Source organism: Ricinus communis, chromosome 9 (assembly GCF_019578655.1).
Source record: "Ricinus communis isolate WT05 ecotype wild-type chromosome 9, ASM1957865v1, whole genome shotgun sequence".
Lineage (NCBI taxonomy): Eukaryota > Viridiplantae > Streptophyta > Magnoliopsida > Malpighiales > Euphorbiaceae > Ricinus > Ricinus communis.
The window spans coordinates 23,973,777-23,998,281 of record NC_063264.1 but is presented as its reverse complement, the minus strand read 5'-3'; the positions used below and the strand labels follow the sequence as shown (position 1 = coordinate 23,998,281).

The following is a 24,505-nucleotide window of genomic DNA, read 5'->3' as shown; positions in this document are numbered from 1 at the left end:
TTTTAAATTATCAAATGTGTAAAAAAGTTAATTTCATTTATTAATAATATAATTTTTTAGTATATGAAGGCTTTGTAAAAATTATATTATATTATATTATAATAAATAAATAACTTATCTTATCATTTGACGAAGTTAATTTCTCTAGAGTATGACTAATTAAAAAATAAAAAAATATATGTTGACAATTTTGAGACATAAATACTTCTTGATATGTATTATTATATTTTGATATATAAATTTCATTTTGACACGTATATTTTTTTTGACATATAGAAATTAAGTTTATATATAAAAAATATTTAAAAATATACTTAAAATAGTTAATCTATTATTATTTTTAAAAATATTTGAAGTAATTATAAAATATTAAGAACTTAAATTAATTTTTATTTTAAACTCAATTTAAATTACTATTAATAATCAAGATATTTATGATAGTCGTCCAGAATGTGAGTAAACAACTTATAAAGACCCAAATTGTGGGATCATAAATCAGCGCTAGAGAATGAGTAAACATAAGGCCACTGAAACCCGTAGTAAGTTTTACCAACTAATAATTTAAATAAAATATAATTTTTATTCAATATTACTAATGATTCACTGACTAATAATCATCTATACAATACCACATAAAGTATATAAGACCATTAATAATCATAAGTCAATACATCATGCTAAATCTCGATAATAAATCTTAGGATAAGTACTGCAGAGTATCTAAATTTTAGATAATCATAAGTACAAATAAAATTAATTATATTAAACCCCAGAAAGGAGGAAATCGGGTTATCAAAAGAAAAGGGCTGCAAAGGCCTAACTGCACTTGGAAACTTAAATTTAGACTATCAGTATCTAGAGTGAGTTAAAAATCATATACTCTAAAAATAAATACAAATATCGAAATAAATAATAAATATAAATTATTATTGAATAAATAAAATGCGTACCATGTCATACTTTGAAAAACTCAATTTAATATATACATGACAAGAATATTAGCAGAACATTATACTCCAAATCTATCAGCCAATCGACTTTCTTATTCCAATTAGATTGGCGCCCAGAGAGCAAAGCTCGACTAGAGTCCTTAAATTCAGTATGGTCACTTAATTACTAGTATAGACGATGCTCAGAGAGCAATGCTCGATCAAGAACTTTTCCTTCGGCAAATCAGAATTCTCGTAAGCCTAAAGAGCTATGCTCGACCAGGACAACGTCACATAGTTATTCTTTTATTATCTGTCTCTGATTATTACCAATGTGCATGTCGTCCTGATACAACCCATCAGATAGTATATTCTACTGTCATATCATCTCCAATCACATTACAAATATAGCATCAATAATATTGAAAATAACATGTTACACGAGCAATCATAATATTCTCGATTTAGTATTAAATACTAAAATAATATATCATCAATTATGGAAAATGTGAAATCTAAAATACAGTATTCGTAATAATAATAATAATATAATGGTGATAATAATGAAAATAAAATTAATAATAATAATAATCATAATAATTATTAATCAAATAACGTTGCATTCAAATATAGACATGACATATGTGCAGCTAATTATATGACTAACTCATAGTTATGTCAACTTTCACAAGTTGTTCCTACGCCTCTGGCGGAGCTGGTAGAACCACAGAATTATCTAATCATGGAAATATTCAATCAATAAATATTTCATAATTAATCATTGGGCTAGACTCCTAGAATTATATTGTCTGAAAATCCAGATTGAAAATTCTATCAAAAATTCGGCAAAACCTCTCTTAAAATATGGACGTTTAACCCTGTCAAACGTGTTCAGAACCTGATAAAAATATTTTTGATATTCATAAAAAATTAAAAGAATTTGGATTACTCATATTAATTTTATGACTTCGCAGCACATTCCAACACAATATTTAATAATAATAATTCAATCGATTTAATTATCAATCATAATAACCTCACAATAATTTTCTGGTGCTTAAATTAATTATTCACAACCAGCTATTATTACAATCTGAGTTATAATTAATGACACTAATTAATCAATAATATTTATAATTAAACTATCAATTGATTAAATTTAATTAAATAGTTATTTATAATTAACAATTAATAGAGTTAATATTTGCTAATAATTTTTAAATAGTTTTTTAGGTCCAATTAAATCATACCAAGCTGAAAATTTAAAATTATATCCATCTGAAACACGGTACAGTGAACAACGTCAGAATTCGAATATGAAGGTGCCTACCTACATGAAGCTTGGGACTCGTGGAAATCAAATATGCAAAATTTTCTGCTTGAAACTCACAGGAAGCCAGCGGATCAAGGCCGGAAAACTTCGGCTCCAGTGAGGCTGGGACGAGCTAGACACCAGCGGAAAATGAGAAAGGAAGCTTGGTCTGAAGGCTTTGGAGGGTGAGGATGCTATTTCCGGCATCAGGTGGAGCAATAGGTGGCGATCCGAAGGTAGCAGCGAAGTGGGTAGCTCTTCCTCCTTGTTGTAGCTGCTTTCCGACAAGAAAAAGGAGGGTATGGTGATGCTGGCGAGAAAATGAAGAGAAGGGGCTGATCTGGTGGCTAGCTGGTGGTGCAGGCGGCTAGAATGGTGGAAACGGGGAGGCAGAGGGTGGTGGCGTCGTGAGCACGAGAGGGTGAGGGAGGAAAAATGCAGGTCTCTTCTTAGGGACCAAAAATAAAATTTTGCAAATAGGAAAAATATTCATACACCCTCCCTTTTAAAAGAACCTGCAGTACCCTTAGATTAATTATATTATTTATTTTATACACCATATACATACTTATACATAGTACTTAGTTATAATTCAAATAATTTAGTATTAGTTTTAGACTTATTAAAATAATCACGGTGCAAAATTGGCAATATTTAATATAATTTAGGTCCATCTTTATGTTTCAACAATACATTTATATATATACATAGTAAATGTATTTTAAATAAAATTTGACTCACTTATTTAAAATCATAAAACTATATTTAAAATTCACCAAAATCAATATAATATTAATTATTTCTGACCATACTAAATTAAATGGTACTTATAGTAATCGGTTATTAAAATAATTTATTAAATATTTAATTTAACACCGAAAATATTTATTTACTAAAATATTTCTAAAAGAAATGAAATTAGAATTTGGAAATTACGAGTATTACACAACTAATTTTTATAAGTATATTAAAGAAAGGTTTATTAGTCTAAGAAATTCAAACAATTGTGGTTTTTGACAAAATTGGCCAACCCTTTTAATCTTGGCAAATTTAACCAAAATTGAAAATGTTTTGGCAATTCTAACTCAAAGCCAATGTTAGTCAAAATTGAATAACATGTCATCTCACGTAGAATATATCAGATGACATGTAACACTTACTATTATTAGAAATTTAAAAAATAAATCATTATAAAATTATTTTCTAATTCTATATTTTTATGCAATTATTAATTTCTTATACACTTACAACATAATATAATAAAAATGGTAGAAACAAATGGAATCTATTTGAAGAAATATAAAATATATTAAGTATATATTTGATATGTGAAATATATATATATATATATATATATATATATATATATATATATATATATATATATATATATATATATATATATATATATATATATGTGTATGGGGAGGGAGGGGGAGGGGGGACGGCGGTTTTGGGCTTGCAACCAAGTGTCTCTAGCACCTACAACACTGTAAGGTTTTTCAACCTAATTGAAAAACACGCTAACTAGTCATAAAGACTAGTGCGGAAAAAGGGAGTCGCCACCTGGGTAATTCTCTAGGACACTTTTATTAATTAACTAGTGTACCAGATTCCATAAGAAAGTTTCGCCACATCCAGCGATGGATCTGTAAGTCAACTTCTTTACTTGTGTATTCTTAGTTTCATATTTTATAATTTAAAAATATTTTTCCTATAAATGTAGCATAATATTTTTACATATCACGCACTATAGTATGTGACGTCCACCTAACTCTAGTTTATTTTAATTTTAGCCCAATTTTCCCATTTATGGTTAGCCTAAATTAACTATTCAATTATGTACAAATAGGTCCACCTAGTCTAGCTCAATTACCAATTATGCTTTAATCAATAAAACCTAGAAGTTCTCCTCGAAATCAACAAAACCTAGAAGTTATCAAATTCAAAAACCTAAGATAAAGTTATCAAATTCAAAAGCAAGCCTGTCCCCGAGGTCAGCTCTATCATATTGAGGTTCTTCAGGGATAGAGATCAACATGGATAGGGTACTACTGTGGATCAGTGGCGCATTGTAACTGGATGTGATCCAAAGAACACACGCTGGAGCTATCATAATGGTGGATCTTGGCCAGTTCTACTACTGCTAATCCAAGAAGTAGAAGTCATCAGATTCAAAATCCAAGAACATAGAAGTTATCAAATTCAAAATTCAAGAACATAAAAGTTATCAGATTCAAAATCTAAGAAAATAAAAGTTACCAAATTCAAAATCCAAGAATATAGAAGTCATTAGATTCAAAATCCAAGAACATAGAAATTATTATATACAATCCAAGAGCGTAGAAGTTATCATATTCAAAATTCAAGAATGTAGAACTTATCAGATTCAAAATCTAGAAAATATGTGATCGGTCTAAACTATGTATAGATATCTAAGGGTATTTTAGAGCTTTAATGATATATTTCTATATATAAAATGGTGAGAATATGTGTTTTTACCTCACTTAAACTTAATTGTCTATTTTCAGGAATATTAGCAAAAAGAGGAAAATATGGAGCTAAAAGAAGCTTAATGGAACATGTTTGTGTCAAGATTAAGATGCATGGACTGCTAATTATATGGCCCAAGGGATATTTTAATCATTAGACTTATATTAGTATACATATCTCTAGAGAGATTTATTTATAGGTTGACTCTCCTCTATATATATCTCTGCAGAGGAGGAAGAAGAAGATAAGGAGGATGGGAGTTTTCTCCTACATGCTCTTTACACCTGCCACCATTATTTTCTCCATAATTCTCTACAGTTTTCCATAAATATTTAGTTTTAGTTTTCATTGTTCTTTTAAGATCTAAGAAGCTTTTCAAGAAATAGAGACTGAGGACCAATCTTCTTCCTACTTGAAGAAATTCTTGATCTAGAGGGAGTTTTTACTTTATTATTTTTTATCTTTCTATTTAATACCATGATCATTGGGTTAAATATGTTAGGTTAGTTTTCATAAGTGTTTAGTTTAGTTTTTTAACTTTTGTATGAACCTTGTTATTTATTTATTTAGTGAATGATTTCTTTACCTTCATATCTTTATTAGTTTCAATTATTATTATTAGTTAACCATCATATTAACTTAGCAATAGTAATGTTATGAAAATTCTTATGTTTAAAAGTATTAGAAACATCATCTTTACTTTAATCTATGTTGGTATAAGAAACCTAGGTTGCATCATTAGCTTGAGTGACTTAGGAAAAAAGGCAAATCACCATCTCATTCATTAGATGTAGACTTAAAGTAAAACAAGGAGATTACTAAGTAAATGGCTAGACTAAATACTATTTTTAGCATATAGTAGATCATAAGTATTTGTATTTGCATTACTTATTTATTTATTGTTATGTTACTTTACTTTATGACCATTATCCTCTCAAACATACTGATTTAGCGTGTTTAGATTTACTTTTATTATTTTATATTGATAATTAGTCTTTATAATAAGTGGCCTCATAGTTCCTTGAGATCGACCTCGTGGTGAACTTACCCTTACTATAGGAATGGTTCATGCACTTGCGAGTACTAAAAAAGACACATCAATATGCATATCATATAAACATGCAAATCATGCTAAAACCTAATTCTAACACATCTAACATTAAAAATACCAATCATTGAAAGAAACTACAAAACCCTAGCATGTTTCTAATTACAGAAAGATTAAAAAAAAAGTAATAAAGAAATTTTTTTTAAAAAAAAAAGAAGAATGATGATACGGATGCTTTAAAATTCTCAAGTTATTACCGTATTATGCAAATCCTCAAGTCTTAGGTGATGAAAAGGAGGTTGAATCAAAAATTACGTAGGAATTTAGAGTGTTTGAAGGTTTTCTTATTTGATTTTTTAGAGTGTATGTATTGTTGAAAACTTACTGTCGTTCTGCTGAAAACTGCCAACCCTTAAGCTCAGGGCATCCTATTCTATTTGTAAGGAAAGATATTTAATTTTTACACTTATCAAAAGTGTTTATTGATAAATATTGAATAAATCATGAAAATTATTAATAATTTTAACATTTATCAATAAACTATTCTAAAATATGTATTCTTATTATTTTTGGTATTTTAAATTAAAGTATGCAAAACGATGTCAGATTTCAGTTTCAGGACCAATCAAGATTGTGTAGAGCCAATCGGCTCAGGGATTAAAATATTTCAGTTTTTTACGCTTTGGTCCTTAGACTTTTAAATTTTACAATTTCATCCATCGAACTTAATTTTTTTTACCAATTTAGTTTAAATCTAAATTGATTTCAAAAAATAATTTTTAGCTTAATTATTCACAATCCTAATTGAGATTTAACCATCCTTAATCTTTTTACTTGCTACCTCATTTGCTTTTGAAGTACATGTGTTTCCAAAAATGTCATATTCGTTTCCTTCTAGGTCATCATACAACTCACTTGGTTCATTACAATCTGAACCAACTTCATATGAGCTTTTATCATCTAAATCTTCAGGTACATAATCACTATCATCAGCCCCATTACCCTAAGCTGCTTCATAAAGATCCCTTTTAGAATCACATAACTCTCGTTTATTGTTATCATATGACCATTTTCTGCTTCAGTTTCAACTTCAGGCATGTGAACATAGATTCCATCATTTGATTCACTCTCATCTATTGTATACATACTTTCAACATGTCCTTCACCTCCCATATTAATATCCTCATTCTGATTTACCTCACTATCACCCACATCGATCTTAGTTAACGGATCAATAACCTCAACAACATATATTTGAATGTTAGGGTAATTCTTATTGTAATTAAGCATGTTCTTCACATTCTGGTCAAAACATATTTCTTCATTCCTAGACAGTCCCCATATCCTAAACCACATTCTACACCCTCTTTTATAATCCAAATCACTATAATAACCTAATAGCTCAAATATAAATAAATAATCAATATCAACATGCTCCATATGGTAAACATCATCACCTTTATACACCATTTCATCTTCTGAAATTCATGAACTTCCATGGTGTATTATGAGATCAACATAACTAGAACCCATTATTTTTTATTTAAACCAAAGTCAAATTCAGTAAATTACCAAAAAAAAAAATTACAAAAAGTAACAAAATAAAAACAACAGTAAAAATTCGACAGAGACCATTGACAACGAAACAGTTACCATGCCAAAGTCAAACGCAACAACAAATAAAAATTTAGGGAAAAGTTACGTCAAATTACATACCTTGCAGCTCAGGAAAGAGGAAGCCCAAATCACTCATAAACAACTTCCACCTCAAGAAACCCTTAAAATAACTCAGACAATTAAAATAAAAATTTCTATCAAAAAAAATCACTAGAGATTTAACAATAGGGAGGAAATTCTTTGATTCAATCGTTGAATTTGATATAAAATCTCATTTGAGTTTGGTGTTTAATTTAGTTAGGATTTGGTTTTATTTTGAAATTAGGTGATGAAGAAGTAGGAAAAAAAGAGGTTTGAATGGTGGACACACGTGCTAAAGGATAAATTAGGGAAAAGAATAGTTTTAGCTCGCCACGACCCGTTGACAGTGTTGTAAAAATTAGTTATTATTTACTAACGGTCATTTTTCACAAGGAACTAATGTGAAACAAAACAAACCACAGACCCTAAATTGCAAATAGGTGAAACCATAGGGTAGTTTTTTTTTTAAAAAATTCAAAATAAAAAGAGTTGTGATAAGTAAAAAAAAAATAAAAAAAGAGTTAAAGAAAAAAGAGAATAAAATTTAACCTTATACAATCCCGTAAACAAAAACAAATGAAAATTACTAATATTTTTGAAAAAGTGGTTTGAATATATTTGAAAAGAAAAAAAAAATCTCCCATATAAATGATATTATTTTTAAAAATTAATATTTTATATAATTTCTTCTTAAAAATATAATCCAAATTTGAACTTAAAAGACTTAATTGCTTTTTAAATAGGTTCAAAAAAATTCGTTTTAAATCTATCGTGTGAGTTGAATATGAACAAAAAGTACAAAAAAATTTTAAATAGATTTAATCTAACATATTATCTATAAATTAAATATTAATATTTGTTATTATTTATTAAATATTATATTTGCATTTAATCGGTACAAAAACACTGATTAATGTTATATAAAACAATTGTGAATTTATTATTTTTGTTTTCTTTTCTTTGACGGATTTATAATTATATAATTAGATGAATCATAAATGTGTAAGATATATATATTTCTTTTTCATCTTTATATCTTCCAGAATTTGTATGAACTCAATGACAATTAGTACATCATATAAAAATACATAATATTTGCTCAACTATACCAATTTGAACCGTATTAAAAGTATTAAAAGGAAAATTTCAACAATTCATTGGCAAATCCTCAATTTAAGAATGAATTAAAAGAATTGTTGAATAATAAAAAAAATTATTGAATACATTAGAACTTAGGAAAACAAATAATTACAATTTACCTCTTTTATCATATTACACTAATATTAGGTATGACTCATGTATCAGTTTAAGGGATAGATGCTAGAGCGGAGCGGAGTGAGCGAGTGGAGCGTAGCGCAACGAGTGAACGTAGTTAGTTTGTGGGCTACAATCTAAGTGACTTGAGGGTGCGGGGAAAACACCCCCGCGGTACGATACATGGTATTTTTATAATTATACCAAGGGTTATATATATATATATATTATATCTATAATCTAAAAGTATGTATGATTAACCAATAATAATAGATACAGTTGTTCATCGCTCTCGAGGACGTAGGCACATTGCCGAACCTCGTTAAATCCTTGTGTTCTTAATTTTCTTACTTGTTTGTACATATTCCTGTGATTTTTTAGCCTTATTTTTCAACTAATATTATATTAAAGAGAGCAAAAGAAGAGAAGTTGATGCATTTGTAAATGTTTTCATCCTTTTTAACATAAAAAATGCAGAAATATAACAAGCCTGGTATTCAACATTGAGGCATTTAACCTACCTTTCTTTCTCAAACATCAAAACAATAATTTTTCTAGGGTAAATTGTCACGACCCCACCCGTGGGCCCGTGACCGGCACTAGGGAATGGGTAGGCTTAAGGCCACTGAAACCCGTAGTAAGCCTGACACTCACTGATTTAAACAAATCTCATCTCAAATTAATATTATTAAAACCATAAATTATCTTAATAGCTACATTCTACATAAATACTTCGGTCTGCCAGAAAAACTAGGCGAGACCTGAAACTCAGAAAATTTACAACTGATACATCTACTAATTACTACTGCGGAGAATCTAAGATTTACCAATTTACATACCAAATCAAATACATCACCCGATGATGAAGGAGTCGGGTTACTGAATAAGAGTCGCAGGAGAACTAACAGTCACGAATATGAAAAACAGTAAAAATGAGACTGTCAGTCTCGAGAGTGAGCTAAAATCATATATCTAAAACAGTTTCAAACATTTCAATATCACATTCATTTAATTTTAAAAATAATTAATAAATCACGCGAACCATACGTGTCGTGTTAAAACATATGTGTCATGCCATGCTTAAACAAAATTTATTCCACATGCAACGGGACGGAGTACTTCAGTATAACCCTAATCCCAACTCTAACATCTCGATTTATTTCAACACTTATGTCTCAACTAACCTCAACTCCAACATCTCAAACCTCTCATTCCAACAGGACTGGCGCCCAGAGAGCAAAGCTCGACCAGGGACCTTACCTCCAGTTCGGTTCACTTAACTCTCAGCCTTAGCCTTTCGGCTCTCTTATCCAATAAGACTGGCGCCCAGAGAGCATAGCTCGACCAGGGACCTTACATCCAGTCTGGTCACTTAAATTTCCAAATAAGCCGGCCGAGAGCAATGCTCGACCGGGGACCTTTACTCCCAAGCAACCACACTCTACTAAGCCCGAGAGCGATGCTCGTAGGCAGTCCTAATCTTTCTTTCTCAAAATTTTTACCTCTTTACCCTTTTCCTATCTCTCTCATATTATATTGGAACACTCATCCAACTCCTATGTTCTACTGCCGTCCCATCCTGAGTCATCATGCAATATTAAAATTGGTGATAAAGGAAAAACATATTTAAATAATAATTAATAGCATCAAGAAAATAATGATAATAATTAAATGAAAAATTAAAATTGCAAATGAATAATCACAGTAGCAAATCAAATTTTATGCATGACACGTGCATAAGCGATATATGACTTTAACTCACAGAATTAGGCGACCTCCTAGCTCTGCTCCGGTGCCTCGGTTGGAGCGAGCCGAACAAACGGACAATCTAGTCACGGAAAACAATTTATCAAAACGCTGAAACAATCGATCTTTAATCTTAGGTCTAGACTCCTAGGACTGACTGTCTAAGAATCTCGACTCGGGAGAATTCTACCGAAAATCCGGCAGAACCTCCTCTACAACACGAACATTACCCCCCGTAAAAACGGGTCCAGGACCTGCCAGAAGAACACTTCCAATATCCAACAATTTAAACAACGGGAGTCGGGTCCCCAAACTTCACTATCTCCCGACTCCGCCACACAGCACAAAACACAAGGCAGTAACCGGACAATTATTTTTGACTCACAATAACATCAAATACTCAATATAAACCATTAGACACAATTAAACCAAGAATTCCAAAATTAACGGGCCAAAGATAATTACCGAGATGCTCGATCGCTCGGTCGACTCGCCTCCGGCCGCCGGAGTCCGATCGACGATCCGAACACACCATCGGACTCACAACGACGCGCTGATGACGATCCCCGCTTCTGATTTTCCGATCTGACACTCGATCGTCCGGAGAGATTTGCAGACGATCACGGCCGTCGATTTGCAAACGGAGCCCGATCGCCACCAAACCGGTCATAAGATGAGGAGAGTCGGGATATGCCCTCCGATCGTCCATCCTCCACCGGAGCTCGCCGGAACTCTCTCCTCCGGCCACCAAAACCGGCCGCCGCCAAAGGAAGCTCTCCAAGGGAGTCGATCGCCACCAAGATCGGTAGGAAAGCCAACGCCACACGCGCGATTCCATTGCTTCCCGGAGCTCGCCACCGACTCTCTCTCTCTCTCTCTCTCTCTCTCTCTCTACTTTCTCTCCCCGATTCCATTTCTTTCAATATCGACATTAGGCCCCTAAATTTTTCTTATTACAACTTGGTCCCTCAACTTTCTTAATTACTTACAATTTCATCCCGCAGAATTCCAATTTGACCCCCAAACTTCTTTTAGCCTTTCAATTAAGCCCTTAACTATTTAATTTGGGCCAAAACCGAATTATTGAAAATACACAATTACAAAAATACCCCTGACCGATATATTTATTTACAAAAATACCAAACTCACAAATTTCCATTAAAACCCCATAAAAATAACATTATACTTTCAATCCTTATTCCAAAATAAATTTTCAATTTAGTCCTAACACACAATTAAATTAAATAATCAAATTCCAACTTAAAATTTAATACTACTAATCAATTATAATACCAACTTTCCCAAAATTCTTTTATTAAAACATCCTCTATAATTTCTTCCAAAATTTTTCAATATATAATTTTACTTATATAAATATGCATTTGGAAAAAAAAATTTGAATAACCAAAATATAATCATTTATCAAATAATTTACTTGAATAATTTCTTAAAATTTCAAACTAATTGGGTATAGAAAATAACTCATTTATTTGATTAATATTAAATTTTTCATTAAATCATTTCAAATTAAACCCAATAATAATGAAACTAAAATTAACTTAAATAAAAACTCATTATTAAATATATAAAAATTCCGGGTGTTACATAAATTACTATGACCCATCGAAATTATGTGGAATACACAAATTAATTCTTCATTTTTCAATAATCCATTATAATCTTTTTCAGGTTTAATTTAATAATATTTTCCATTTCTCTTAAAATAATACGTTAATGTAATATAAAAAGACAAATTTACTTTTAAAATGTTATTAAATTTTATAACCTCAATTACTATGACCTCCCTCACCATATAGAAATCATTATATATCAAATTTATAGAATTTAAAAAGATAATTTATGAAAATTTTATTATATATCCAAAATATATTTATATAAATATTTAAAATAATTATATTTAATACTATTTATAAAATTTAACGATCTATAATTATTTTTTTATCATTCAAATTTTATTTCACTGAGAATATATATTTATAAGATAAAAGATAACATATATCGAATCTGTATGTACAATTTATTAAAAAAATATGTCACGACCCGATCTGTGGGCCCGTGACCGGCACTAGAAAATGGGTAGGCATAAGGCCACCGAATCCCGTAGTAAGCCTGACACGCTCTTACTTAATCAAATCTCATATGATGCTACTGATGGCACAATCCACGGCACCGATTCACAATCTAACTTAACCATTCAATTATACATATTTAATTCGGTCTGTCAGAAGAATTAGGCGAGACTCGAAACTACAGAAAATTACAACTGATAAGTCTACTATTTCTACTGCGTAGAATCTAAATTTTTACAAGTCAGTATACCGAATCAAACACGTCACCCGATGATGATGGAGTCGGGTTGCTTGATAAGAGCCGCGGAAAGACTAACAAATACAGATATGAAAAACAGTAAAATTGAGACTGTTAGTCTCGAGAGTGAGTTAAAATCATATATCCAAAGAAAAATAGTTACAAACACTTTAATAATACATTTATTTAATATGAAATAAATACTAAGTCAAGCAAAAGTAAACGTGTTATGCCATGCTTAAATAAAATAAAAAATATAACCTTCACATACTATGGGACGGGGTACCACAGCAGAAACCTACTCTCAACACGAAACATCTCCTCTCTCTCATTCTAACAGAACTGGTGCCCAGAGAGCGAAGCTCGACCATGGTCCTTAAATCCAGTTCAGCCACTAATTATCACTAATACTCTTAGCCTTTCGGCTCTCTTACTTCAATAAGACTGGCGCCCAAAGAGCGAAACTCGATCAAGGTCCTTAACTCCAGTCTGGTCACTTAGGTTTCTAAATAAGCTGGTGCCCAGAGAGCAATGCTCGACCAGGAACCTTTACTCCGGCAAACACACTCCACTAAGCCCAGAGAGCGATGCTCGAACAGGGCAAGTCCTAAATTTTCCTTTTTAAATTTACCAATTTACCCTTTTTTTCTATCACTCTCGGATCTATACCAATACACTCATCAAACTAATATGTTCTACTGCTGTCCCATCCCGTGTCATCAGACAATAATAAATTCAGTGATGAAAAACATGATATATATATATATATATGAATAGTAATCAAAGAGTATGATACATATGAATAACAATTAAATGAATAATTTAAACTTGCAATCATTTAATTGCAATAGCTATTTAAAATTTGCATGACACGTGCATAGCAGATATATGACTTTAACTCACAGCTTTGACGACCTCCTAGCTCTGCTCCGATGCCTCGGGTGGAGCGAGCCGAACAGATGGATTATCTAATCACGGAAAACAATTTATCAATAACACTGAAACAGTTGACAATTAACCCTAGGTCTAGATTCTTATGACTAACTGTCTAAAATCTCGACTCAAAAGAATTCTACCGAAAATCCGGCAGAACTTCCCCTACAATATGGATTATCTACCCCCCCCCCCCCCCGGTAAAACGGATCCAAGACCTGCCAGAAAACACTTTGAATAATCAACAATTCATTTTAACGGGAGTTGGGTCCCCGAGACTTCACTAATTTTCCGACTCCGCCACACATCACAAAACATAACCTAAGGCAGGAAGTCCGACAAACAAATATTTTAACACACAATATTTTCTAATACTCAACAAAATTCAAATAAACATATAACTTTACTAAAGAATTCTAAAATCAACGGGTCAGAGAATTACTGAGACGCTTGATCGCTCAGTCGACTTGCCTCCAGCCGCCAGAGTCCGATCGATGATCCGAACACACCAACGGACTCGAAACGCCGCGCTGAGGACGATCCCTGCTTCTGATTTTTTGATCCAACCCCCGATCATCCGGAGAGATTTACGGACGATCTCGGCCGTCGATTTGCAAACAGAGTCCGATCGCCACGAAACCAGTGTCATTGCGAAGCTTGAGCTGAGGAGAGTCCGGATATGTCCTCCGATCATCCATCCCCTGCCGGAGCTCACCGAAAAAGCCAAAAAATGTGGCTGCCACCCACTTTCTCTCTCCACCGTGAACTTCCATCTTCGGCCACCATTCACGTTGCCGCTACCGCTAAAAGGAAGCTCTCGCCGAGGGGAGTCGATCGCCACCAGAATCAGTGGCTACCGACGCCGGCAACGCCACGATCGACGTCCAAAAAAAATTGCCACTTTCCTTATGCCCGCTAGCTTCCTCACGACGCCAGTACTCCTTGGCCGACTCGAGCCTCGGATGGGACGCCATCGACCTTGACCCCCGGCCCGACGCCTCCCCTTCTCCTTTTTCTTCCTCCTTCTTTCTTTTCTTCTTTCTTTTCTTCTATATTGACAATTGGACGCCAAACTTTTCTTCCTTACCATTTGGTCCCTCAATTTTTTTAATTACTAACAATTTCATCCAGCAGAAATTCCAATTAACCCTTAAATTTTTTTTTAGCTTTTTAATTAAGCCCCTAACTATTTAATTTAGGCCAAATTAGAATTATTGAAAATACTCAATTACATATTTACCCTTGCTTTTAAATGTGAAATTACCAAAAAGCCCTTGCCGTTTAATTACAAAAATACCAAACTTACAAATTTTTATTAAAACTGCATATTAATAAAATTATACTTTTAATCCTTATTACAAAATAAATTTTCGATTTAGTCCTAACATATAATTAATTTAATTAATTAATTTGCTAAATATTTTCTAATTAAAATTTAATACCAATAGCTAATTAAAATGCCCTTTTTTCCAATAATTCTTTTATAAAATATCCTTTACAAATTCTTCCATAATTCTCAAATATAGAATTTAATTTATACATATTCATTTGGGGAAAAATTTGAATAACCAAAAATATAATTTATTTCTCAAAGAATTTACTTAGTTAATTTCTTAAAAATCAAACTAATTGGATATAGAAAATAACTCCTTTATTTTTCTAACATAAAAATTCAAAATTCCATTTAAATCATTCCAATTTAAACCAAGTAAAACTTATTTAATTAAAAACTCATTTATCAATTATTATTAATGAAAAAATTTCCGGGTATTACAAAACACTTGTGATTTTTTAAACGATTATTTTATTATTATTAAATTTTTCTTCATGTATTGCACATGAATTATGATAATTTAACTCGTTATTATTCACATACTAACCCCGATAACAAAGAAGGAATCCATAAAAACTTGCAATAAATTAAAGTAATTTTAGATTAAAACTAATTAATATTCTAATTTTAAAATTTTATTAATAAATTTAATAAAACTTTAATCCACTTATAAATTAAAAATTGACTATGTTTTTACTACGAAACTTTTTTTTTACACTACATGTGAATATTAAGTATTTGACTTGTTATCCTTTAAGAAAAAAATAAATTTAATATCAATAAATATTAGTGTTAAGATAATGACAAAATACTTTAATTGTAAATTTATCTTCAAATTAATCTATTTTTACCTCATAAAAATTTTATACCGGTTATTTTTATAGATGACAATAAAAAAATATAATATTTTATTACAAAAAATCAAAATTCATAAAATATTATAAAATTATATTAATTTGATTTTTAAAAACTTGTACACAAATGACTTATTTTATTTTAATAAGATATCATATAGTAAATACTTTAAGAAAAATTATAAAACTAACCTTATAATTCTAATATTCTATTTAAGTTTAAATATTTAAAACATATTCAAGTTATTATTACTATTTGAAATAATAATAATTAAAAATCTTTTTGGATGAAGAAAATATTATTTATTCATTTGCATTGCGTATAAATTGAAAGAATTTAACTTATTATTATTCAAATTTCTATTTATATCTATATTAATATTATATGCTAATTAATTTTTTCTAAAAATGCTAAATGACTTTATTAAAAAATCTACATTTAGCAACGAGCATTCATAATTTTAAATAAAAACATATAGCGACGGAATACCAACGGCTGCTTATCTCTACATTTTACCGACGGCCTAGGCCCGTCGATAAAGCAAGATGAGACGCCTAATTGGCTACGCCGTTAGTGACGGCAACCTTACGTTGTTGCGACGGTATTTATTATCACCATATATACTGACGAATTCTGTAGACGTCGTTACATTGGCAACGACGAGTTTTTAATGACGATTATACTCTACCGCTAAACTGTCATAAAATCTCTTTACCAACACACTTTTTCCTTTTAGCGACGTATTAGTCTGTCGCTAAAGTTATCTTTTTTTATAGTATAAAGTCAATAAAAGATTATCATATAATAACACAAGTGTAATTAGACGGTACATGCAACATTTAATGGGTGTTTAGTTTAGAAGTCTTGTGTAGTTAGTTGTCTCAAACAAAGAAAAACATGTTTGGTAAGACTTATCAATTAATAGATGATAGTTAATTTAGTCTCAAACGAAGAACAACATGTTTGATAAGACTTATAAATCAATATATGATAGTTAATTTAATCTCAAACAACTATTGATTATATCAAATTCTATTTCAGAGTTCTTTCTTACTAGCAACGGCTTACAGTCGATTTGATTTTTTTATTTAGTTGAACATTATCGTTATTAAAATTTATTAATAATAATTTACTTTAAGTTGATCTCATACAATAAATAATTATTATTTTAAAATAATAATTAATGGTTACATAATTATGATATTTGAGATCATATTTTTTTATTAGTGAAATTTAAATTTTAATCCCTACTATTAAAATAATTTTAATCCACAGAAAACTCAAAGTCAAGGTCAAGCCACTTAGCCACCCAAATTATCAGACCATACTTCCATGATATGTCTGCATATACCCTGATTGACAAAAGAGCTGCCCCCTCTCATTTTGTAGACAAAAGGTCCACAAACTAGTGGCCAGATGCAAGAGTGCAGCCATATTTTAGTAAAAAATGTAGTAGTACATTTAGCATAATATGCAAAAACATGATCCTTAACACCATGAAACCACCAAATATAAAGCAAATAATTCAAATGAATGCTCCTGTAGATTTTTAGTAAATGACCAAACTGTATGAGCATTGTGAAAAAACATGAAATGTATAACGCCTGCACAAGTAATATGAATATAAGAAAATGTGATAACATTTTTTATATATTATTTTTCTATAATAGCTTTGTATTTTATTTAGGCGAACACCGAAACATGACGAACGCCTTTTTTTAAAACTCCTTTAAACAGGGAAGAAGATAAACCAGAAATGGCAAGACCAGATGGCTCAAAAAAAAAAAGTACCCCATACAAACAGGGTTGAAAAGAACATGCCTAAGGGATTAACAGGGATGCGTCTGAAATGAAACCCTAAGCCTCTGCACCCTACATATTCTACAACCCAGCAAAGTTATATCAAAGAGAAAGAAAAAAGATCGAAAGAAGCGCACGAAGTAATTCCTAATTTGTTAGAACTTTTAACCAAAACCTACCGAAATTATACACCTCTATTCCTGCAGCCCCAACCCCAAACTTACATCCCCCTATCAATGATATCACTTCTAAAGAGTATACTAACAGAGACGGCTAAAAAATACTAACTAAAAGACAAGAATAACAAAATATACTCCAGTATAATAAAGGGGGCAATCCACAACCACCAGACACAGTATTGTAAGCCATTCAAGATATCCTACCATTAATCCCATGCACTAGGGCCCACTGCACCGTACCCGCCATATCCACCGGAATGCCCATATCCACTGGAATGCCCATATCCACCGGAAGGCCCATATCCACCGCCACTGTTTCCTCCACCAGATTCCCTTCGGAAGTCACGGCCACCAAACCTGCCTCCTCCAGAACGGCGGTTTCTCCCTCCACCATAAGAAGAACGAGCTGCATAACGAGAGAGCCAAGCAGGTACTTCTTGATTCGATTCTTGCATTAAATCAGCTAATGCCATGGCCAGCGATGCATTGCCCTCATTGAAGAAGGCAGTTGCAAGACCACTTTTTCCAGCTCTCCCTGTCCGTCCAATACGATGGACGTAATCATCAATATCATTTGGGAGATCAAAGTTGACCACATGTGCAACATGAGGAATATCAAGTCCACGTGCTGCAACATCAGTTGCTACCAGGATTGGGGTGTTACCACTTCTAAACGAACGCAATGCCTGTTCTCTTTCCTGCAAGATTAAAGAAATACACTTATGAGAACACAGAGCTATACTGCCCAACAAGAGAGCCCTAGATATGGAAAATGATGATGTGACATGGACAAAAGTGCAGAACTACATGACATTATAGTCATCCATCCAATTCCCAACATTAAGATACAGGATTGTAAACTGAAGTAGAAATGACAAACAGATACTTTAAGGTCCCACATTATCCTTAAAAGTGCTATAAGTGATAATGATACAACCTTAAAGACATGAACATACAAAAGAAGCACCAAAGCATGAAGTGAATCAACCGGCATTAATTAAACGACAAGCCCAAAAAATATGTGAAATAAATGATAAATCAGATGCCCTAATCTCAAGTTTATATCTACCTTTTCTTTATAGGATTTCAAGTTAATTTTTTGTTATTTTAACATAAAGCCAGAATTTTGTATAGAAGAGACCTGACCAAAATTGTCAGCAGAGCTTGAGACAGAGTAAGTTTATCCAAGACCAAATATAGTTTTTTATAAGTTTAACAATTACTATTCACCAAATAATACTTGTATGTATTGATACGACTGTTTGTATGACATGCTAAACTAATAAATTTTTGTACTTGTTTGATGTTCACATTTTATCATTTGATTCCACCTTTTACATCTTGTCAGAAGTATATCTTCAACATTAATATTTTACTTGATGTTTTTGTAATTATGCCTACTTGCTCACAATGTTTATGTCAAGAGATTAGTCAACAGAAATTTTAAATAAATTATTAGCTCTTCCTTTTTATTAATTTAGCATTTAAATTGAATCTTCCAACTTCTGACATCTCTCAACCAGTTACTGACTAACAGATTTTAATATATCCCTACTAATGCATGATCTTGACTTTGTGAAAAACAATTCTCTCAACTGTTTCAATTACAGCTATTTTCAATTTCACTATTAATGCATGATTGCCACTTTGTCAAAAAAGAAATTACAAAGCCTTAAAAAGGACACCATCTGGGACAATTAACTACATCATGCTACCATCTCAGAAAATTTGTAGTATCAGACAGAAAAAACAACATAGTGATAATTCACTTAAAACATTTTTTACAGTGTACAATTTGGGTGTCACTCTATTACCAACTACAAAAAACTCGCACCCCTTACAAAACCAGAAAATAGAATGTCATCAAAAAATAAATAAATAAATAAAGACACCCACATGCAGGCGGGGGAATCCATATAGCATGCAATATGCTGTTGGAATGAAAACAGATCCCCAGGAAGGTATAAAAGCAATAACTACAGCATTGAAAAAGTACCTGTTGCGATCTATCACCGTGTATGCTAGTAGCAGGGAACCCATTAACATACAACCAATGTTCAAGTGAATCAGCACCCTTCTTTGTCTCCACAAAAACTAAAGTTAATGCTTGCTGAAAAGTTGAACAAAAGAGAGCAGTTAAAGTATAATAATCAGAAACAAAGGATTTGCTAATGGTCCAAAATCTTCAATATCAGGGACACTTACTAGCAACTCAAACCATTCCCCCACCAGGAAAGAAGAGGAAAAGAAACAGGAGAAGGAAGAGGGAGAGAAGGGTGTCATTGGCAGGCAGATAATGATCAAAATGAAAAAAAAATGAAAGAATAAATGCAAAGCAAAACAGCGAAAATTGCTTTCTCCAGCATTACCTTGCCCTGGACGCCATTTGCCCTCTGTGCGTGAAGAAGGTCCATGAGGTGACTTCTTTTGTCAGACTCCTGAACAAATTCAACTCTTTGAACGATCAAATCAGTACTTGAGCCCACTCGTCCAACAGCCAAAAAGATGTAATTAAATAAGAAATCAGTAGCTAATCTCTGCATGACAAAAAAAGAAATGTTGAAATGTATTAGAGGTATGAACAAGTGTTAGTCCTTGAAATACTATAATTAAATTTCACTTTGTTCCTAAAAATTGTATAATTAGATTTCTATTTGTTCCCTAAAATTGTAGATTTTTCACTGAAAGTACTGGAAAGACGATTTGATAATTCTGAAACAAGGAAGAAATAATTTTTAAAGCCAAATGAATCTCAGTGTTCTCTAGTAACATCTGTAAGGACATTAGCATCACCAATAACTTTTTACCCTTTTTTTTGTTGTCTTGGACAAAAAGAATGCCTCTGAAATAAACAAGAATAACTATAAGAAAAAGAAAATGCACCTGTATCTCTTTTGGAAAGGTAGCACTGAACAGCATCGTCTGTCTTGCCCCTGGCCGAGGCATATCATTCTGTTCCACAATTTTCCTTATCTGCGGCTCAAAACCCATATCCAGCATCCTATCTGCCTCATCTAGGGCCAAATACCTAACCATCTGCAATGACACTCTAGCTCTCTCCAACAAATCTACCAGTCTTCCTGGAGTTGCCACAAGAATATCAACACCTCTCTCAAGTTCCCGCAGCTGCCCAGATATATTTCACCCATTAAAAATAGTATATACAAGTCAACTAAAAACTAAGTAGCACCAAGCAAAACCATTATGTGCTAAAATTCAATTTTTTTATAAAGACTGGCAACAAGCAAGGCTTCACCAAACTTGAGGAGGCAGCTGAAACACAAGAACTACAGAAGAGCAAGAAAACAGAGGAACAAACAGAATTTGTTAATTAATTTTCTTTTTTCTTTTTTTGTCTTTGAATATGACAACAATGAATCCGAAGAAAGACTTTAAGGATCTTACTTTGGAATTTGATCAGGTAGAAATATTTTTTCTAAGGTCTCGCCAGAAGAAGTTAAGCAATTGATGAAATTAGAGCTCCAACTGACATAAAAATTGAAAGTATCCTATTTGTTATTTCAAATAGTTTAATGAAGATGACCTACTAAAGATTCTGATGGAAGTACCACACAAAAGGATAATGCAAAGACTTCAGACCCACATGCACAACAAAGAGATATCTAACTGATAACATTGCTGAAGATCACCAATGAAGTAATGACATTGTAACCATTTCAACAATAATAGAATAGGGAAGCACTGATACATTAATTAGAAACAAGGCAAATGGTTGTGATGAGCAAATAAACAATACAGACCTGTTGATTAATTGGTGCTCCTCCATAAGCAACAACAACCTTAACACCTGTTTGATAAGAGAATTTCCTTGCTTCTTCATGGATCTGCAGACATAGCCATGACAAACAAGATTTACTTTTAGTAGGTGCAGAAGTTCAGTCACATCATATAGACAGCAAGTAAACAAAACCCACCTGCATTGAAAGCTCCCTAGTTGGAGAAAGAATAAGAGCTAGAGGGTACACCGTACGTGCCCCACGCAATGGCCTCTGTGCACTTTGTCCTTGCATTTTCATAATTCCACTAATAATTGGGAAACAGAAAGCAGCAGTCTTGCCAGAACCAGTCTGGGCGCATGCCATCAGATCCCGGCCCCCAAGAGAGATTGGTATTGCATGCCGCTGTACAGGTGTTGGCTTCACATATTTGCACCTGCGGATATTCAGATTTAATGCTTCACCCAAGTCAATCTCTGCAAAGGTGTTTACAGGTGGCGGCACATTTTCCCCACTTGTCTCAACCGGAATGTCTTCGTATGCGTCAAAGTTAATACCAGTACTCTCTTGCTCAGTAAACACTTGCTCGCTGTCAATATCATCACCGAACGGATTCACTTCCCGCTCTCTCCCACGATCCCAACCACCACTTCTGGTGCCCCAGTTACTTCCTCTACCACCCCCACCACCAGCACCATATCCAGATCGAAAGTCATTTCGGGGACCACCCCCACGAGATCCACCATGTCCCTGACGATCATTACTCAAGGAAGGCCCACTATAAGCAGGAGCTGGTGGGTCTGAAGAGGGCACGCGGTTACGGAGATGTGGAGGTATGTAAGCAGGTCGATTAGGGGCTGCTGAAGTGTTCCCCCCTACACTTCCATTGTTACCAAAGGAACCAGCAGATGCCTTCTCAGAAGCAGAATTTGCAGATGCCCTCTCGGACGCAGAATTTGCAGACACCTTTTCCTCAGCTACAGAATTATCAAATGAATTCTCAGCTGCAGAATTTGCAGCCAAATCTGCCCACGAAGTTCGTTTACTCATTACAATTCACAAAACCACAAACTCCAATAGGAAAACCCTCTTTTGCAATCCCACAACACTAATTCAATTCCAAAACTTCAATTGAACACCCAAAATCCAAAAGTCCCTGTCCAAACAATAAATAAATCTATTAAACTTCACGATCTGTAAACAATTAAGTTGTGCATTTAAGATAAATAAAAAAGTAAAACAAACAAACACAGAAAACTAAATAAAACCTGATCCGAACTATCAACAAAACCTAACCACAAAATCCAGCTCAAAAAATTAAAATGCAACCTCTCTAAATAAAAAACAAGCAAACAAACGAACAAACAAACAATCTAATCCAAATTTATAACAACAGTATGTATAAATATATAACAATAGAAAAAGCAATAAAGAAATCCATCTATCTATATGCGTAGAAATAGACCTGGAGCAACAAAAACCCTAGAAATCGAAGAGTTTATGTAATATTCGCTGTTGTTCTGGTTGTTATGTAACAATAATAGATCCAGAAGAATCAGAATAAGAATTAGAAACCCTAATTTTTTTTTTCTTATTTTTTATATGACAGGTTTTGGAATGGTGAAAGGTGATCAACAAAAATATCTTTTTTCTGTCTGCAAATATATATAATTTATATATATATATTTCTTTTCTTGCCTTGTGCTTCGCCTTAGCTTGCGTTGCGGGCCTTTTCTTTTTTCTTTTTTATTTTTCTTGAAATTGCAAGATAAAAACTATATACGATATAGTTTCTAATGTAACGTGTAAAAAAAGTGATTTTAACCTTAAATGGACTAAAAACCATTATCTATAAAATATATATATTTGCCGTAACATGTATAAATAAAAGTGATTTTAACCTTGAATGTATTCAAAACCATTACCTATAAACTAACTCTATATATATATATATATATATTAGCCGTCACCTGCTTTTATGCACATAAATTATTAAATAAATTAATATATAATATAATATTAAATAATTAATAATTATATTGATGAAATATTATAATTATAAGAATATATAAATTAATATTGTCAGTGAAATAAAATTTAAAATACTATATCTTTTTTATGACCTTTTATTTTAATTTTTATAAAAATATGAACGTTACGTATAAATTATTATAATAAAAGTGATAAAATAAAAATATTTGATAAATTAGTATATAATATAATATTTATTAAAAATATTTAATTATTTTATGAATATTTTTCTCTATCGTATAGTAAGACTCATTAAAATGTATATGATGATAGTATTATTGGAAACCTTCGCCATGACGAGAAGAATTCTAGATATAGAAGCAGGAAGAAGAGAAGAGAAATAGAGAGTCAAAAATAAGAAAGAGAAGTAGCTGAAGAAAGAGAATTTGTATTTATTTCTTGAAATAATCCTATTGATACAAAAGTATGTGTATATAATAGTTAGCTCGCAGTTACAACATTCTTTCTCCTAATTCTGTTACAACTAATTGTTAAATTAACCAATTACATAACTCCACATATAAATTTCTTCCGAGCTCCACCTAACTTTTTCTTGAACTTTTGTAATTTACTGAGCAACTTGTCATGCTTTCCCTCCATAACTGTAACAATACCCTACCGTGGAAGAACATTCTTATCCCTAAGAATGAAATGTAGAAACGAATTCTTCATAGAATGAACATCCTCCCAAGTGGCATCCTCTATTGGCAATCGGTCCCATTGAATTAAAACCTACGCAATTTGTTTAACACCTCTTAAAAATACTGCAAAACTGCAGTGCTGCAATAGGCTGAACTTGTATGACAGTAGAATCAAGGACATCTAGTAA

The 24,505-nt window shown here is 32.1% G+C and overlaps 1 protein-coding gene and 1 long non-coding RNA gene across 3 annotated transcripts; both read right to left on the bottom strand.

Moving 5' to 3' along the window:
- Positions 1-906: 906 nt before the first annotated feature.
- LOC112536147 lies at positions 907-2,810 on the bottom strand. 2 transcript variants are annotated; one of them, XR_007217210.1, is made up of 2 exons: positions 2,260-2,810; positions 907-1,665 (listed from the first exon to the last, which is right to left on the bottom strand). It is a non-coding gene; the product is annotated as an uncharacterized LOC112536147 (long non-coding RNA). The 2 variants fall into 2 exon arrangements; XR_003080202.2 differs by having other exon boundaries at positions 907-1,275.
- A 14,889-nt stretch (positions 2,811-17,699) lies between these two features.
- Positions 17,700-23,296, bottom strand: LOC8271536 (DEAD-box ATP-dependent RNA helicase 37). Its single transcript, XM_002527017.4, has 7 exons — positions 23,111-23,296; positions 21,844-22,801; positions 21,670-21,753; positions 20,792-21,034; positions 20,278-20,445; positions 19,905-20,018; positions 17,700-18,606 (listed from the first exon to the last, which is right to left on the bottom strand). The coding sequence occupies exons 2-7, from the start codon at positions 22,693-22,695 to the stop codon at positions 18,115-18,117; spliced, it is 1,953 nt and encodes a 650-aa protein (XP_002527063.2). The 5' UTR covers positions 22,696-22,801; positions 23,111-23,296; the 3' UTR covers positions 17,700-18,114.
- Positions 23,297-24,505: the final 1,209 nt, after the last annotated feature.